The sequence below is a fragment of the Phaeodactylum tricornutum genome, chromosome 12 (genome assembly GCF_000150955.2).
Source record: "Phaeodactylum tricornutum CCAP 1055/1 chromosome 12, whole genome shotgun sequence".
NCBI classification, from domain to species: Eukaryota; Bacillariophyta; class Bacillariophyceae; order Surirellales; family Neidiaceae; genus Phaeodactylum; species Phaeodactylum tricornutum.
Genome location: NC_011680.1, coordinates 27,095 through 41,557, shown reverse-complemented (window position 1 = coordinate 41,557; position 14,463 = coordinate 27,095). Strand labels below are relative to the sequence as shown.

Below are 14,463 nucleotides of genomic sequence, written 5' to 3'. Positions count from 1 at the left end.
CTCGTGCAACACATCGGCCGTCTACCTCTTTGTTGCGAGTGGCTTCACTGCGTATCACATTCACATAGTCAGGCCACGCCCAACGTATTCGTGCTGTTAATCCCGAATCCCGGCCCCAATCGATCGGTCGTTTCCGAAAAGAATGGCGGATTCGGAATCCCGCACCCAACGTGCCGCTGCTTTGGAGGAAAAACGACGGAGACTGGAGGAGCTAAAGCAGCGCCGCTCCCGGCGAGGTGAAGATACCGCTAATGTTCGAGCATCGGCATCGGCAAATCTAGACGAGTATATTGACGGCTTACTGAGCCAACCTTCGACAGAATCTGTGCGCTTAACCGAGTCTGATGCGGATACGGTAGCCGAGCTCGTCCCATCGACTCAAAACGGCACCGTCGCAGCGATTGTATCCACGAAATCGGCGAGCAGCTCGACGACAACGACTAATAATGTCTTTGCTGAGCCTGCACCAGCACCCCTGCCGAAAACCGTCGAAACCTTCACGATTGGAACCCAGACGGATACAGATATTGATGACTCACCTGATGCCGTAGCTTCCGAAGAGAATAAGCCAGATCTGACGGAAAGGCTGTTGGGAGACAAAGACGCAGCAGAGAATGATCCAAGCAAAGACCAACACAATCAAATTCCGAAAATGCTTTCACCAGAAGATCTGGAGAAAGAAATTGCCTCGAAACCTTTTTCTAACTTCCTTAATAGCGCTTCCAAAAAGGTTGAACGCCTTTTGGGCGCCCCTTTACTCACTGACTTGTTCGCAGACTACGTCGGCGAAAGCCATGATCTCGAGCACACAGAAAGTGTCTCTAAAGAGACGGACCAAAGCAAGTTTTTGGCATCTCGGCAGGTCTACGAATGCGTCAAATGGACTTCCGGTCGAGACGTTACTGATATGGATTGGTCTCCATTGCATCGTGAGCTTCTTCTTTCAACATATCATATGTGCATGTCGACCAGTGCTTCAGCGCATCTTTCGAAGGGATCCGCAGCAGTTTCGGCTGTGTCTCCCAACGATACTCTGTCGTCGTCACTAACACCGCGTAGTGGGGAATTGCAGTCCGATGGCTTAGCATTAGTTTGGAATTTGACCATGCCATCTCGCCCGGAACACGTATTTACGTGTGGCAGTCCAGTAACGACAGGGCGCTTCCACCCCTCAGAATCTCCATTGATCGTTGGAGGCTGTGAAAGTGGACAAATGGTTGTTTGGGACGTACGGGCCGGTCGACTTCCAGTTCAGAAATCTGCCTTATCCAGCATTGCTGGAGCATCCAGCAAAGGGCATGTGCACCCAATTTGTCGAATGGAAGTCGTCGAAGGAGGGGTAAGAGAAACATACAAACCTGTTGAGCTTTTTGTGTTCAGACCCGTGCTTACTTACATAACTCTTATCAACTCTGTTAGTCTGGAATAGTTACGAGTTCTACCGACGGTCGTGTGAACTTTTGGTCTCTCTCGAATCTACGTGAACCAGTCGAGTCCGTTCAAGTTGGCGACAGTGTTTCTTGCTTTGCTGTTGCGCCGGAGTCCGAAACATTGGTGCTCGGTGACGAATATGGTACACTTTACTCTGTGCCCTCGTCGGCTACTTCCGGGGGTCAACGGTCTTCGCGAAAACAAGTACGTAAGCTTGATGCCAAAGACGACCAGGGCGAGAGTATCGGCCACTACGGAATGGTGACGTCTCTTTCCACTAAGACCTTTAAAAAAAGCACAGCCAGTCGGGCCACCGGTTTGACAAAAGGCTTTCTGAGAAACAGCGACGGGCTTGTCTTATCGTCTGGTGTTGACTGGACCGTGAAGCTCTGGGCCCCCGCCTATGCCGATAAGCCGTTATTGAGTTTTGTGAGTCACTCCTACGATTACATGTCCGACGTCAAATGGAGTCCAACGCATCCCTCGCTGTTTGCAGCAGCGTCTAGTAATGGTACAGTAGGATTTTGGAATCTGGCTAAATCGTTGGAGGACCCTGTCACTGGTCAAGACGGTATTGTAATTGAGCCTGACGCAATGTCGGGTCGCGGACTCAACAAGCTAGAATGGTCCGGTGATGGACGTCGTATTGCAGTAGCCTCCTCGGACCGCCTGCACGTTTTAACCTTGTCGGAAGAAGTACTGCGTGTCCAGGGCGACGAAGACACGAAAATGATGAATGATCTAATTGCACGTGGCTTAATTGGTCGACCGTAAGGAAACGGTATATTATCGTATGCCATGATCTTCTACCACTATAGAAAGCTCAATTTAACAAGTGAGGTTCCGGAAGCTTTTGGATCACTTGAGTCTCGCATTGCTTACTTAAATGTAACTCTATTCAAAAGCAAAGCACACATTTCTTGTTGATCAGAAGCGAACCAAATTTCTCTCAAATTCAGCTGCTAATTGTGCAGCCTTGCTCTCGTAAACAGCAAGTTGTTGTATGGGATCGTTACGCAATATTTCGACGGATTCTTCTCCCGTATCTTGATTGTCGGGTGCTTCTAGCCTTGTTGACAAGAAGAACGGTATATCTTGCGGATTAGCTGTACTTTGTTTCGGTAAATAAACAAAATGATCCATAACGTCTTCGATGCTTCTATTGAGATTAGCTGATTGATTCAAAGCAGCGTTCAATCGTCCAAGCATTGTAGGCCAATCTTCACCACGCGGATTCCGTAACATACGATCCCATTCCAACATATTTTTCCGCAGGATTGTTGCCTGTCGTGCGTAAATGCCATGTTGCTCGTCGCTTCTTCGTGGTCCGGAGCTCATGATACACGTTAAGTCATAAAGACAAAGTTGGGGCACATCAAGTGAGTCGGTGTGATCTGCAGCACGGACGTCGGAAAAAAGTCCAATCCGGAACAATGCAAAGAGATAGAGCCGAGATGGGTTGGAGAAAGGGAGGAGTTGCCGAACGTCGGTTTATAGTCGGTCTAATATAAATGGCACGCAAGCAACAGTAAGGTCAAAGGTACGATCAAAATGATTTTTGGAAGTCATCGAATTAACTGGAAAATAGTAGTCTACCTATTTACATACAAAAACACCTCGAATGTCTGGCTGTCTGTCTCACTGTCAAGTTCAACACCAAAAAAGCACTCCGTTCGACTGTCAATCATTCAATCCGGGCTCTACCTGAAAAACACGTATCAGGGTCAATCTCTTTCGAATGACGAGAATATAAAAGGGGCACCTGCTCTCCTGTCGCCCGTTATCTGGATTCACTGTTGTACGTATTTGCTTCGATTCGCCAGTTATACACCTTTCTAGAGTGATGGAAACGGATCCAAGGGCAATATTATTGAGGTTTGAAGACCCGAGGATGCCTTTGACTTGTCAGACATGCCTCCCACACAAAAGAAATGTGTTTTCGAGCTGTTTCAACTTTGCGCTTCGTGGGAGAACACCTGTATGATGGTTTGCGTCGACCAACATGGTGGTGTTTCCGAATTGGCTTGCTTGCTGCTGTCTTCGGACTGATACGACAGCTGTTGGGAACCTACTCTTTTGTTCAGGTTGACTACTTTTTGCATTCTTCTGACCTCGACACGAGTCTACTGACGAATGTTGAAATTGCGGTAGTAAATCGCTCGTCCCAATCAAGACCACTGAGCCCGTTGCATCCGGATCGTGCTTTTGTTCCACTACTACACAGAACAGTAGACCTCCCTCTCCGTGTTGTGTACTGGCCCTACGTAACAATCGGATCTTCTCCCGATGCGATCCACGTCGGTGAGGACGGGCTCTTCAAAAGCCCATACATACAACTTGTTGACATGTATGATGATCACCCTGATACAGTTTGGGTTGCCGATGAAACGGTGGGCGGAAACGTTCCGAGAGATTGGTGCGAAAACTTGCTTCAGGCTGTACATAATGTCCGCAGGTACCGTCGCACCAAGACTTTACCGTTGTTTTGGCCGATTCATTTCCTTCAAACCCACTACGACTTCCCGTCTGACTACCTGTGCAAGCCGTCTCGAGACGAGTTGGGTGGTGAATATTGGACACGTTACTTTAAACGATCCGTCATTTTACACCGGTCATGGAACGAGACTTTGCAGTGGGTTGATACTGGATATCATATCAACAGCAAGAATCGACTCTTCCTTCCTGATCAGATACACACGCCGCTTGTGGTGCGTAGCGATATCGTTGAGGCTATGCACAATTATCTGAAAATAAGAGGTCGATCTTTGAGCGACGACATTGCGAGCCTCCCAAGACCTATTGACGTCATTCATCTGTGGCCATTGGGCAACTCATCCGAAGTTTATCAGGGATATTCCAATTTGCGGACAAAAGTAAGTCAGATAGTGGTTGATCTCTCCAAGCAACATCCTGATTGGAAAACTGTGGTAGGCATTGTAGGGAAAGCACGGTATCTGGGGCGACAAAAGGTTTCACGATTGCTTATACAAGTCATGCTCACAAGCAAGATTCATGTGGTCTCCCAAAGGGATCAATGGGAAGACCATTATCGATTAATGGAGGCGCTAGCTTCCGGTGCACTTGTTTTGACGGACCGAATGCTATCGCTACCCGAGGGATTGAAAAATGGAACTTCGCTGATTGAGTATAGTAATTCTGCTGAGCTGCGTGAGTACATTCAATTCTATATTGGCCATGAGAAAGACCGTTTATCAATCGCTAGAGAAGGACGCTTCATAGCAATGTCGAAGCACCGGTCTTGGCACCGAATGGAAGAGGTGCTCTTTGGGCGCATAATATCGTTGTGTTCCGAGTCGCCAAACGAACACGGACCATGCTCGTTTGAAGAGAGGATATGAGAGAAGTATTGTAGGTTGTCGGTAGAACACAATTTGCATCCATTTTACTAATTATTTATTCCTGCTTGACGCATATCTGCCTACACCTTAAAGAAGTGCGTTATTCTTTTGGTTTCGCTTTAAATGAAAAGTTAGACAGGTTTCTAGAGAAACCATCGAGTTACAGGTAAAAAGCTGTCGTTGCCAGTTGTATATATGTTGAAATACTCGTTCGTTCCCAGTAGATTATCCGTATCTACTGCCTAACCTAGATGTAACCGTTCCGTTCGTTACCTTGTTCTAAGTTGTGAGTTGCTTCACATTACGTTTCTATCTACTTCCTGTATTGAGATGCTGGTCTTTTGTATGCCAGTCATTCAATCGTAGCATCCATCACGCTTGTTATATATTCGGTCATATAACCTTTCACTGGGTTGTTTGATAATCGTTTGGGTAAATCCGCTTATACTTCGTCGGTGACTGTGGTCGTGAGAGTCTTCTCAGTTAGTCACTGGCATAGTTTCAGCTCTGGACTTATGGATATTGGAGCCCTACTTGTACGTCCTCATGCGGCCTCGTCTGCCGTCGTACCACTCTCGTTAACATATATAGTGAACTGTAACGGGCTGCGTCAGACGGTATCGAGAGGTTATTTTGCAAACTCCAAGAATCAAAATGAGGTTCGAGGAAGACAAAGTAGCAAACAACGCAACTATCTCTCGATACTACAAGCACCTTACAGTTTTTAGGTTTATTTGACAAGAAGCCATCAAAAGAATGGATGAGATAAGGGTTGGAAGACAAATATCGGGAATAGCCTCGTTCCAGACGTCGAGCCTGACAAAAATTGCCATCGGAATCCGTCTTGCATTGATTTCCGGCGGTTTATCATCTGATTTGTTGAGTTGGGTCCAATCCTCGGCTGTTCGATCTATCATTTGTAATCCTGAAGGTCTGGTTGAATGCGCGAGCGAAGCCACTGCTTTTCGATCCTTGATACCTCCTCATCGGTTTGTTGACGCCTATGACGATGGAGGGCAAGTACACCTTCAACCATTGTTGCTAGCGCTGCTTGAGACATTTTACAGAGTCCCGTACAGCTTCTTCTTCATGCGATTTACCCTTTCGCTGGTTATTGATTATGCAGTTGCAAGAACTCTCGAGCAAATAGCTACCATCGCTGCACGACGACAAGAGTCTTCATGGGAGGAGCGTTGGCATGTCAAACTACCAGCTGCAATTCGACCTCAATTGGCTCATGTGTTCGACGTGACGAATCCGGTAGACTCATCGACAGCACTGTCTTCGGAAGATCTTCCAATACTGGCATCGCTGGTGTACTTCTGTAGTCCCATCACAATTCTTTCGAGCAGCTGCTTCGGCTCCTTCCAAAATGTGACGGTGCTCCTCGTTCTTCAGGGAGTCTTGTCTTCGTTCAGCGGTTCACCGGTATTAGCAGGTGGAGCATTGGCAACCGCATCATACTTACATGCACGGTGCGCATTATTTGTGCTCCCAGCAATTCTCTCCTTAAAATCTCGGCAGAGGAAGTGCGGTAGTTTGATATTCTCTTTCTTGATCTGCACTCTGGCGCTCCAAATACTGTCCTTGTTGCTTGTTGGACAGTCAAACTACTTGCGCGTATTCACTGCCACGCATGGAGAACCCTTCCTTTCGAAATCCGTCCCGAGTTTGTCGGTTGTGTGGTATCTGCATATGGAAATGTTTGGTCGATTCCACAGCTACTTCCGATGTTTACTAGGAAGCATTCCGTTCGTTCTAGTCACTCCTTTGGCACTCCGTCTCTACAGATACCCAATCGTAATGGTGAGTGGTCCTGGCTTTGAACGGTGACATGTCGATTTATCTTCTAACCTAATTGTACGTTTCTCATGCCAGGTTATTATTTTTTGGTTTCTATCAGTTGTGTTCAGTGCCACTCACACTTTATATGATTGGAATTTACTCTTCTGTTTGATGCTGCTTGAGCCCCGCTCTCTAGTCCGTATGCGATTTCTTCCGTGTCTTGTCAGCTTTTGCGCTTGGCCAGTACCAGTTCTTTTGTATTCAGCGGGATACTGGATGTGGCTGGAACCGAGCAACGGTGAAGCAAACTACATTTTCTTTCAGTGTCTGGCCTACAACATTTTCATCGCAATGTTACTAGTTGAATTCACTGGTGCAAGTCTGAGTCGCGACAAGGCACTGCGCTGGACGGAAAAGAACGATACTTCAATGACCTCCACTGCACTGAACCTTGAAATAGACCATGAAAAACAAAGACAATCAAAGGAGATCAATCAAAGAGCCGTACAAGAAAGTGAGTGAAAATGAATCTGTTGAAAGAAGGTTTCGAGAGCCTGTTTTACTCTACAACTCTAATTTTCTAATCCATGTTAGCAACGTAATTGGCAGGAGGAAGTTACATAATAAATAAAGGTGGTTTTCTTTTGCAACTAGGGTAGGTTAGCCACGTGGAAGGACAAAAGGCGCACGCACAGAATTTTGTCGGAAACATGTCTCGTCGTTTTGATAGTCAGGCTGTGTTCTGGCAGAAAAAAATGTCTCTCACGAAAGAGTCTCGTTTTCTTTACAGGACACAGAGTGCTGCGAAACGCAAACGTTCAGTCAGTTCAATCACAACACGATTGTAATCTCTATTTCCATGATTTCTTTACCTTCATTCTGAAAGGTAGAACTACGACGAACAACACATCGATTTTTTAATCTTGTCGCAGAAAGACGAGACGAAAGCGGCGTAGAAGTCTGTCGCCACGCCCTATCGACATCATGGATTTTGGGGCGCAAGCGTTGGGCGCTGGTGGTCACGCTGGTGCTGGCGTTGATCTGATGTCATGGTCAGTCTTAGGTTCTCTTAAGCGATAGAGCCAGTGCCTAAGAGAACATCTTCTCACACTTGCCGATATCGCTCTTTGTTACCAGGTATATGGAAATCCCTCCTGTTTCCCGTCTCTATTTGACGGGCGCCTTTCTAACCAGCGCAGCTTGTGCTATCGAAATCATCAGTCCATTCTCCCTTTACTTCAATTACGATTTGGTGGTTCAGGGACAAATTTGGCGTGTCATCACATCCTACCTCTTCTTTGGTGTTTTTTCTGTAGATTTCCTCTTTCACATGTACTTTTTAGTAAGTGCACTTTTACTTTTTGGAACCCGCGCTTTTTTTGTATCTCATTTTCTAATGGTTTTCCACACAAGGTACGATACAGTCGGCTATTGGAAGACGGAGATTTCCGCGGACGTACGGCGAATTATGTTATGTTCTTACTTTTTGGAATTTTCCAAATTTCCATCGTAGCCTCTTACATGAATGTGGAGTTCTTGGGAAGTGCCTTGACTTTCATGATGGCGTACGTTTGGGGACGCCGCAACGAAGACGTGAAAATGAGTTTTCTTGGATTCTTGACCTTTCACGCTCCGTATCTGCCTTGGGTGATGCTAACCTTTAGTGTTCTTATCGGAAATTCTCCCTTAATGGACATCATCGGTATCTGTGTCGGTCATTCTTATTATTTTCTGGAATTTGTTTACCCGGTCATTGCCGATATTCGCGGCTGGCAAGTGAAAAGGATACTAGAACCGCCTGCTATTCTGCGCTGGCTTTGCGGAAATCCAGGCGATGCTGAACGAGCTCACTGGCGATGAAAGCATTATGATTATTGTGTGCTTTACACGTACTACCCCGAATGAAAGCCGAACATTTGTGCATCTTATTCACAGTTGACTATCTATAATCTATATAGAGTAACACTGCAGATTTCCTAATTCCAGCTTGGACCGCATACACAATGGTCATCTTTACGTCGATTGAGCCAGCAACAGGGACAAGCTTGCTGGCGAATACCACCCCAGGACCTGGCCCACATGACTAGGGCAAAGCGATCCCCAGACGTCACGGTTGTGACATCGTGAAAATGCCGGCCTGCATGTATCAGAGCTACGCCAACTCGAGGCTGAATCGTACCGATCAACTTTCCAGCTTCCGGCGTTCCCCGTAATCCTCGAAACTCTATAGCCCCACCTGTGAAGTTTTCCCCCAGACCGATGTTCAATGTAACTTCGCTGTCGTCAGTATGAGTAATTAGTTGTGCTCTAGGCCTTCCCTCGGTAGGGTTTGCTGAGTAGGCAGCAACATATCCTTGTCGCCAGTTCAAGTCGCCAAAACTTTCCGATGATTCGAAAAGATGACGCGAAATAGGACGTAGGATAAGGTAAAATAGTAAGTCATTGATCCAGCCGAGTCCAATAGTGTCAAGGTCTATGGGCCGTCGTCCCATTTGCAGGTTAGCATACTTCTCCGTTTGCCCGAGCCTGGAAACTTCCGAGACAAACTCTCGGACTCTACCACAAAAACTCTCCGAGAGAATGGAGAGAGAATAAACATCATACATCTCCTCGTTCATCAAGCATGTCAATTGCCCTACGTCTAGCTCTATTTCGACTTCCGCTGCGAGGATTTGTCGTACTGTAGGAGGTGTTGCTTGGGTAAAAAGTCTTGGAGCGATAATAGTGCAATATGCCTTGCTATCTAAAACACCATCTTGCATTTCTGACCAGTTGGTTGGGGGCCGCAAAAGATTCCGCCATCTATCTCCGTCGGCTTCAAGAAGTTCCCCGACTAAGGCCTGTATCCCTTTTTTCTGATCCAGTATTGAGCGCTTCTGCTCGCAAACCTTCACCAGTACCTCTTCTAAAGCATTTTCTAAGCAATTTATATCTGACTCGTTCCACCTTGCGAGGTAGTTCGGATAGCGATCCAGTCCTTCCAATGCGTGGAATAAGTGTGCCCGTGAATTTGAAGGATTAAAGCCCGACGAATTAGGATTATCTAGAAGGTCCTTCGTTCCATCCTGAGAACCCTGTGTTCTCACCTTTTCATTGACGGCTCCACCGCCAATTCCATTCCATGCATCGCTATTGCCAGGCATATCTGTTTGAGGAAGGACTCTTTTACGAGACGTTGGGACTTTCGCACCTACTTTCGATGTCGCAACGAAAACGAAGAACAAGCCAATTCTATTTTGCCTGGAATAAGAACCGATCATGCCTTCTCAAAAGGCCAAAAGTATGTTAATAATCCCTTTCCGGCCTCAATATAGCGATTGCGTCAAGCGGTATTTGCCGACTAGGTGTCTGCCATAGACAACTGAGAACGAAGGTTTTGTTGCTGCGTCTTTTTGTGATATACATTCTCGATACTCTTCTCATTTCAAGTTCGCAACTCTGCTCGCGGTCAAGTTTTACAGTTAGGAACTTCACAGTAACAATCAGTCAGTATCCAGAATCGCGCACGTTTCATTTCTGGTACCGTTTCGACATGTATACGACACAGACTAGACAAGTCAAATATTGGCTGTCAAAATAATCTCTGCTTTGCAAACCCAATCCATGACTATTTCCGGTGCGTGTTAAACAGGAATCCCTGTAATCCAGAAGTGGGGCAAAGATGAAGTAATTTGACTGACAGTGATCCGGACGACTGCGCGGACTGACTTTCTTACGTTCCAGCTGGTCACGCATGGTCCAAGTATCGGCTTCTCCGGCATGTACGGCAAACAGCAGATTGAAAAGCTGTATCCTCAATGCTTGGAAATTGCACGGTCCTGTCGACGCTTTTGGCCATTACTACACTAATCGGCCCTTCCATTTCATTCGCTCCCCCTATCGCTCTTTGGTTTCTAAGGGAACCCACCGATACTTCAAACTACCCCTTTCAGCATATTCACACCCTTGTATTTGCGAAATTGGCTTGCAAACAGAAAGCCATGGACACTGAAGAGAATGAGGAACCGCTCTGGGACCCCATTCAACAAATTTATACCGGAGGAGTACTACCCCAAACAGTCGAAATCCAGGATTTGATTGCGGAGAACAACGGCACCCTCCGACTGTTCGGCTACGGGTCTCTGTGTTGGAACCCCGGCACCGGAGCCCTTGCCGATCCGTCAGTGCGATACGCGCCAGGCCAGGCACGAGGATACCGACGCTGTTGGGCACAAAAGTCGACCGATCATCGCGGCCTTCCTTGCTTCCCTGGAATTGTGTGTACTTTGCTGAAAGACCAAGAATTTCGAGAATTTCTCTCGTCTGGCGTAGACGAGGAAACGTTGACGGAAGGACTAATTTTCGAAGTCCCTCCGCCTTTAGTTGAAGAATGCTTAGCGGAGCTAGATTTTCGAGAAAAAGGTGGCTACGCCAGAGACATAATAGAAGTTGTCGAAGACAAGAGTGGTAAAGTGGTTCAGGCTTTACTGTATAGAGGCACCCCACAGAATCCGGCGTTTTGGCCAAGAGCATTGCGAGATCTTCCGTTTGCAGCAGGCGAGTCCCTTCAGAGTGGCACTACGTGCCAGTCAAAGCATTGATACATCTCGCTCACTATCATAATTGTCTTTTTTTTTAGCAATCATGGCTACGGCGATCGGTCCGAGTGGTGAGAATGAAGTTTATTTGAGCCGTTTGGACCACTTTCTAGGAAAAGTAGCTTCAGGTTCCACACTGAAGAAATACGACGATACACTGGTGCTTGCATCTATGACGAAACAGTTACGCAATCAAAATTTGCATTTCATGTTTGGCTCGGGGTCTAATCAGCGAAACCAGCTTTTACTGCAAACAGAAAATAATGCGGCCGCTCTATTTAACAACGAAGATGCCCATGAAATGAAAGAAATCGTTTTGTGCGCTGACCAAACCGACAAAATCGAAGTGAATGAAAAAGTTATTTCTTTATTTGCAGGAGGAGGACACAGTGCGATCCTTATGCAAAGCGGAAGGCTATTCCTATTCGGGTCAAACGAACATAGTCAGTTGGGAGCAAGTGGAATCACACAATCCTCCTTTCCGCTCCCTATCCTTACTTGTCTCCGTGATTTGTTTATTTCCTATTGCTCGCTTGGTTTTTCTCATTCATTGGTGGTCGAAAAAGAGACAGGTCGTGTATATTCCTTCGGGGACAACGCAAGAGGCCAAGCTGACCCTGATAACTGCGCCTCCACCATTCCATTGCCAACTGCTCTACCGCTCAAGGAACATATTGTGGCCGTGTTCGCTGGAGTTTTCCATTCTGCTGCCGTGAGCGAAGATGGCGAACTCATAACCTGGGGCTGTGGTCGATTTGGACAGTGCCTTCCTGTTGTACGGCATAGATTGTACGGGCACTGGAAACCAGATGACGGAAGCAGGGTGCTTGGTGTTGCTTGTGGACGTCGCCACACAGTTACGTTTGACGATCGTGGGCGAGTGTGGAGTTTTGGTGAAAATAAATACGGCCAGCTTGGACGCGATCTTAAAGGTGAAAAATACAGTAGGGTACCATCGCTGGTGGATGGCGATTGGGGGCTCGACAGCTTGTCAGTCACCGGAGTGCACTGCGGCTGGTCTCACACTATCCTTCAATTGGAAAATGGCAAGGGAGAACTAATATTATTTGGCTGGGGAAGGAATGACAAAGGCCAGCTTGGGGTTGGCACAAGCAGCATCGTCTTTAATCCTGTACGGTTGTATCCTTCGCATAAAATTAGACTTGTCGCTTGCGGATCCGAGTCTACTGCAATCGTCGACACTGACGGCGAAATATGGAGCTGCGGTTGGAATGAGCACGGAAACCTGGGTTTAGGACATGACTTTGATGCATTCGAACTAACCAAAATCAAAGGGGCTCCGATCACTTTGACTCCAGGCTATTCAGAAAAGAGTAGTTTAGGACTCGCCTTGGGTGGAGCTCATATGATTGCTATGCGACTCGCTAAAAAGACAAGCTGAGTCTAAGAGTAATTTTTGTTGCACTAAAGTTCATTATTTCCAGACTCCTGCTCACCTTGCTCCAATTTCTCTAAAATAATTTCCCTACGTTCTTCGTTTCGCTTGCTAACTCTTCGCCAAGCTACTTCTTGCTCCCTCTTCGTCATCTGATCCCAATTGGCAATGCGGCGCGTAGTCCCATCCAAATTTAGAATAACGGGGCCCATGGCTTCAAAAGAAATTGTTTCACCCAAGCTTATACGCGGAAGATCTGATGTTGAATCAGCTGACGGTAACTGGGGCAAGGCTGCTTCCGCTCTTTCAATTTCCTGCCTCTTATCGGGCGGAATGCCCGCCGCAAAGCCTAGAGAGCGCTGCGAAGCTGACGCCATATTCTCAGCATTACTCATCATTACCTGCATTAAGCAGACAAGAACAACACGTGATTTCCAAGGCATGCTATGAACCATTCGAGGAAGTAAGTGCTGTACATATCTATATTTGTTATTCGCTCCGGTCGCAGGGAGCAGACACACGCCGCACACTATAATTTGACTGACTGAGTTTTCTCCAAAACTGAAGTTCCAAGGTGCGGTAATATGGGTGTAAGTTGTATACTGGTACGCACACAAAAGACTTATTGTGGTACCCATTTAATGGTCATTTATGTAGGGTAGGGTTGCGTTCTTGACTATGACATCCGTTGGACAAGTGGTTGCATTGAAACCTTTGATCCTGACAAATGAAGTGAAGCCGACAACATCAAATTAATGAAAATCCAGATTTTGACAAGCATTTGTTAATTCTATTGAATGTAAAATCGACGCAAGGAACCGATTGTCTCGATCGTTCAAGGCGGGTCCGAGGAATAAGGGGTCGGGAGGCTGAGTTGTGAACGCCGATATGTGCTACGATTTACTAACGATACCACCTGAAATCAAGCAAAAGATAGCTACCTTCCTCTGCCCTCATGATGCTGTACAGGTGGGGCTTACATGCGTAGCACTTCGCCAAAGCCTATCGCTTTCTTCACTGGATCCGCCTCTCCTTTTGTTTGCGCGCATGGATCGAGTCGGAGACTTTGAGCATGGCGATAACCCGGTCCGGGCATTCCGCTTCCCAATTTTGAACAGAAGGGTCCACTCCCTCTCGCTCGGTCTTCGCTGGCGCGACCAAGGTTGGGGAAACCGCAAAGGCCAAGTATTTGTTACGGCAATATCTGCCAGTACTGTTTCACAAAGACGAGATGCCTTTGAGGATGGACGAATCGTTTTCGAATCAGATATTGCACCTCATGAACAATCGGCTTTGCGGATAAACTTTGTGCCAATCGACAGTGACATATACTATTTCTGGTACAAGGCAGGCGGAGGAGGCGGTCACAGCTTACACTTAAGCGATGGCAATCTTCGCACTGTCATCTTTGACGACGAGCATCAAACTATTGCTCAATCATATCGAAATTTGACTCGAATCGGTGTCATTAATCCCGCGCTCCTCTTTGAAAATGCACCTCCAGCTCAGACCCAAACTTTTTTTCCATGTCTACTTGTTCGCATATTCCAGCTTCTCCGGCATCAGCTGGAACAAAAACGAACTCCTGACGAGGAATTGGTAACATATTTACAGGAGCACGAAATTGCAGTGAATCAAAGAAGTTTGTCGGCTTTGGAAGGACTAGTACAGGCTGATATCGAAGAACGGGAGATTCGAAGACATGAGGGAATGGATCAAGTGCGAAATCATGCTCATATACCGACCATCTTCGGCCTAGGGCGTATTCTGCTTGCGAACCCTGAGTTCCTCGTAGCCAACGCACAGAATCCTGACGTACTCCAAGCCGCCAATCAAATAGACGAAGGAGAACACTAACTGATCATACAACGAAGAGCGGAGAACCTTCATTTTAAGCAGGCTGATGATGTAGTAA

At 46.7% G+C, this 14,463-nt stretch overlaps 7 protein-coding genes across 7 annotated transcripts; 6 read left to right on the top strand and 1 right to left on the bottom strand.

Moving 5' to 3' along the window:
- Positions 1 to 27: 27 nt before the first annotated feature.
- PHATRDRAFT_46969 (predicted protein) lies at positions 28 to 2,269 on the top strand. Its single transcript, XM_002181256.1, has 2 exons — positions 28 to 1,339; positions 1,420 to 2,269. The coding sequence occupies exons 1-2, from the start codon at positions 143 to 145 to the stop codon at positions 2,203 to 2,205; spliced, it is 1,983 nt and encodes a 660-aa protein (XP_002181292.1). The 5' UTR covers positions 28 to 142; the 3' UTR covers positions 2,206 to 2,269.
- Positions 2,270 to 3,192: 923 nt separating this feature from the next.
- Positions 3,193 to 4,790, top strand: PHATRDRAFT_46968 (predicted protein; the record flags this gene model as incomplete). Its single annotated transcript, XM_002181255.1, has 1 exon — positions 3,193 to 4,790. The coding sequence occupies exon 1, from the start codon at positions 3,363 to 3,365 to the stop codon at positions 4,788 to 4,790; it is 1,428 nt and encodes a 475-aa protein (XP_002181291.1). The 5' UTR covers positions 3,193 to 3,362.
- Positions 4,791 to 6,455: 1,665 nt separating this feature from the next.
- PHATRDRAFT_13741 (predicted protein) lies at positions 6,456 to 6,968 on the top strand (the record flags this gene model as incomplete). Its single annotated transcript, XM_002181254.1, has 2 exons — positions 6,456 to 6,596; positions 6,669 to 6,968. Coding segments are annotated over 2 exons (441 nt in total), but the record flags the coding sequence as incomplete, so codon positions are not given.
- A 535-nt stretch (positions 6,969 to 7,503) lies between these two features.
- Positions 7,504 to 8,435, top strand: hDer1-1 (predicted protein; the record flags this gene model as incomplete). Its single annotated transcript, XM_002181253.1, has 3 exons — positions 7,504 to 7,627; positions 7,713 to 7,917; positions 7,989 to 8,435. The coding sequence occupies exons 1-3, from the start codon at positions 7,560 to 7,562 to the stop codon at positions 8,433 to 8,435; spliced, it is 720 nt and encodes a 239-aa protein (XP_002181289.1). The 5' UTR covers positions 7,504 to 7,559.
- Positions 8,436 to 8,478: 43 nt separating this feature from the next.
- On the bottom strand, positions 8,479 to 9,957 carry PHATRDRAFT_46965 (predicted protein). Its single transcript, XM_002181085.1, has one exon. It carries the CDS (start codon positions 9,833 to 9,835, stop codon positions 8,552 to 8,554), a length of 1,284 nt encoding a protein of 427 aa, XP_002181121.1. The 5' UTR covers positions 9,836 to 9,957; the 3' UTR covers positions 8,479 to 8,551.
- A 598-nt stretch (positions 9,958 to 10,555) lies between these two features.
- PHATRDRAFT_37043 (predicted protein) lies at positions 10,556 to 12,554 on the top strand (the record flags this gene model as incomplete). The annotated part of the gene is made up of 2 exons (XM_002181252.1): positions 10,556 to 11,126; positions 11,194 to 12,554. 2 exons carry the CDS (start codon positions 10,556 to 10,558, stop codon positions 12,552 to 12,554), a joined length of 1,932 nt encoding a protein of 643 aa, XP_002181288.1.
- An 882-nt stretch (positions 12,555 to 13,436) lies between these two features.
- PHATRDRAFT_37042 (predicted protein) lies at positions 13,437 to 14,405 on the top strand (the record flags this gene model as incomplete). Its single annotated transcript, XM_002181251.1, has 1 exon — positions 13,437 to 14,405. The coding sequence occupies one exon, from the start codon at positions 13,437 to 13,439 to the stop codon at positions 14,403 to 14,405; it is 969 nt and encodes a 322-aa protein (XP_002181287.1).
- Positions 14,406 to 14,463: the final 58 nt, after the last annotated feature.

Coding starts and splice junctions, on each gene's coding strand:
- PHATRDRAFT_46965 (XM_002181085.1), bottom strand. CDS start 9,835: ATGATCGGTTCTTATTCCAGGCAAAATAGAATTGGCTTGTTCTTCGTT.
- PHATRDRAFT_46969 (XM_002181256.1), top strand. CDS start 143: ATGGCGGATTCGGAATCCCGCACCCAACGTGCCGCTGCTTTGGAGGAA. Junction 1,340..1,419: donor TGGAAGTCGTCGAAGGAGGG/GTAAGAGAAACA, acceptor CAACTCTGTTAG/TCTGGAATAGTTACGAGTTC.